The 3,060-nt window shown below is 35.7% G+C and overlaps 1 protein-coding gene across 1 annotated transcript; it reads right to left on the reverse strand.

Moving 5' to 3' along the window:
* Nucleotides 1-743: 743 nt before the first annotated feature.
* LOC128225572 (complement C1q-like protein 3) lies at nucleotides 744-2,256 on the reverse strand. The gene is made up of 3 exons (XM_052935443.1): nucleotides 2,132-2,256; nucleotides 1,660-1,725; nucleotides 744-1,362 (listed from the first exon to the last, which is right to left on the reverse strand). The coding sequence occupies exons 1-3, from the start codon at nucleotides 2,238-2,240 to the stop codon at nucleotides 908-910; spliced, it is 630 nt and encodes a 209-aa protein (XP_052791403.1). The 5' UTR covers nucleotides 2,241-2,256; the 3' UTR covers nucleotides 744-907.
* Nucleotides 2,257-3,060: the final 804 nt, after the last annotated feature.

Raw genomic sequence — 3,060 nt, forward strand, 5'->3', positions numbered from 1 at the left:
TTTATATACGCTCACAACTTACCGCCTTCTTGTGCCGACCATACAAAGCCGACTCCATACTCGAACAAAATGATTTAAGCATATTTTAATGCGTTTTACATACGATTTGATATCCAATACTTTTGCATCAAAGACATATATTGAAATGCCGATTTCACTGAGAGCAAAACTGCCACATTCTGCTGTTCCGTGTGATACGTTTGCAGAAAAAGAGATAAAAAGAGATAAATGTGCTCAACACTCTCTCTCCACGACCCCCCCCCCCCCCCACACACACACACGGATTTCTTGCGTGTTGATCCATAAACGAGGGTCATTAAAATTAAGATACCTTTTTTTAAAACATATCATTCAACAAGTTGGGTCCATTTTAATTTACATGAACAAAAAGCAGGATTAAACAACTGTCATTGACATATTGTACCTATATAGAATGTAGTGAAAATAAATCTTATTAAACTTCGGTCACTTTAATTGCTAAAACATTATTAATCAACTGTGATTCAATGGGTTAATGTTTACTTTAAAACTTTGCAAAATTATCTTTATTTTATGATAACACATTTTTGTTTTGTCGAGAGAAGATAGAAAACAATAATCTTAACGCTGTCGAGTTACCGTTTTTCACTGAGGTCAATGGGCCGTATTAAAGACGCATGCTAAAACGATTTTTCACTTTTTTTATTGAAGATTGACATTATTCTTTATTGTTTAATTATTAAATCAAAAAGTTAAAGGTTAAACGGATGCTTTGCAAATAAAATATATAATCCTATTTTTTAAAATGATCAAACAATTTTAGAGAAATGTGATTCCTTAAGGGAATATATGTTTAAAAAATCCAACTTTGGACGAAATACAAGAAACGATAAATAATATTCACAAGAAATGCCGCTCCAGTTTAGCTTTAAAATGCCTGAATTAATAAACCGGAAAATGTCGAATACAATTCGCCTCCAAGTGAGAGGTTATTATTGTCCATTACGCGGACAAAGACTTGTTCACCCTGAAGGGCATACGTGAACACCGTGTTGGCACCTTGGTCACGGTACTGGTCAACTTCGGCGTGGGCAAAAACTCGACCAAGCACTTTGGTACCTTTGACGATTTCTGCATGGACCATTGCCAGACCGTTAACGCTATGATGCTCGTCTAGGATTGAACATGAAAACATGTACAATCCGCTCGTCGGGACAACAAACACGCCCGTTTGATTATTGTAGCCATCCCCGAAGTTTGTTACGGTGGTTTCAAACTTGACCGTCTCTCCGTGGTGCATATTCGGGACAAACTCTGGGGCTACAGCGCCGGTAAAGGCAATTACGGGGGACTCGTCCATCACGAAACGATTTGACCGCTCGTCTGAAAGGCACGTCTTAGATGTATCTCATGATGTAACAGTTCACGGAGGACAAAGTTAATGATGCCGGTTAGCAGTAATAAATAATTCATTTGCTAATTTGTTGATTGGTAAAAAAACTTACTAGTACGTGGTAATTGCATCTAATGTATCTTTATTATAGAACCTTGTCAATCTAATATGCCCAACAAACAGAACAATTGCTAAAGGTATAATCCACTGAAGTAGAACTCCGTTTCGCATTTGTTAACTGAATAACAACGTTATCGGCAAACAGTGAACTTTAGTGTATTACTCACTGCACTTATCTGCCAGTACACTGACGAGTTTCTCTTGTTTCAAGAAGGCGGCCTTCAAGTCAGAAACTGGAAGAAATGCAAATTGAATGCATGACAAAGACCGCGTACATAGTTTTTAATGTTTTTTATATAGGGCTTTAGCTACGCTAAATGTGCAAATAACCCCACATTTGGTACAATTGCGATCAATCATTGTTCATTATCAATAATAAGACAATTTTACTTTATCAAATCCTGCTCCACATCCTAAATGAGAATGTCTTTGGAATTAAATATGTATGTTCAAAAGTTTAAAGTTTATAGTACGAAAGGCCCTCGACCTGTACAACAGACAATCCAAATATAATACAAACATGATAGATAGTGACAATGATATATACTGATTTCACAACTACATTTTCATAAACTTTTTTTTTCTTCGAATGAGTAATATATAAACATCCCTTCGTTACGTATATCAACGTACGGATACCTTCATTTTCCAACGTCTGTATTCTCTCTTTATCACCAAGAGCGTCACACACCGTAACCAAGAGCAATGTTAACAGGATGAGCTGCATTTTACAAATGGCAATTGTCATATGGCACAGTCTTGAATGTAAGGGTCACAACTTGTTTCATTCTGATAAAGCACGGAGTTTCATTATGTAAACATTGCTTACTAGCAAGGATCGGCTTCACCAATTAACGTCAGTCGCAATATAAATTTCGGCAATTTCATTGGAGTATTATTATACTCGTCTTATTGGAGAAGCGTATTTCAAACAAGAAAATATTTCCTCGACTTAGATCGTTTGTTAACCCGTCCCAGATAAAGAAACCAAGCAGTTTATAACATAAAAACTATGTATGAATCAATCATTCTACCATTACTGTAAAACTAGACAGATAGTGAAACCCTACCTCCCGCCGCCAGGGGGAATTATCTACACCTACTTTTTCAGAAAAACTTCTAATGAGCATTTTGCCATTTTCGGCTACTACGTTCTAACATACAAGTGCTACGTCAATATAAACGCAAAGACATACTTGCTCACATTATTTATGATGATGCTTGAGAAAAAAAAAGAAACTTAAAGTTCATCTTTTACGAAAACAAAAAAAATAAACAATTAAACATGATTTCTTAAATGAAAAGCAATATTTTTTTCAAAATTGTATTCAGTTTAAAAAAAATCATATTCTCATCATCTTCCTCCTGATCCACGGTATTGCCAAGTGTACATATTGTACCGCTGATACTCTGCCTACTAGTAACTAATCTGATGTCCCCCCCCCCCAAAAAAAAAAGAACAAAAAAAAAGACAACAACAAAACAACAACAATGCAATATGGTATAGTTCACAAGAGATAAGATGGTGTTGAGAATGGAATGTACTTACCAATGTTTGTCGCATTTAA

The sequence above is a fragment of the Mya arenaria genome, chromosome 3, assembly GCF_026914265.1.
Source record: "Mya arenaria isolate MELC-2E11 chromosome 3, ASM2691426v1".
NCBI classification, from domain to species: Eukaryota; Metazoa; Mollusca; class Bivalvia; order Myida; family Myidae; genus Mya; species Mya arenaria.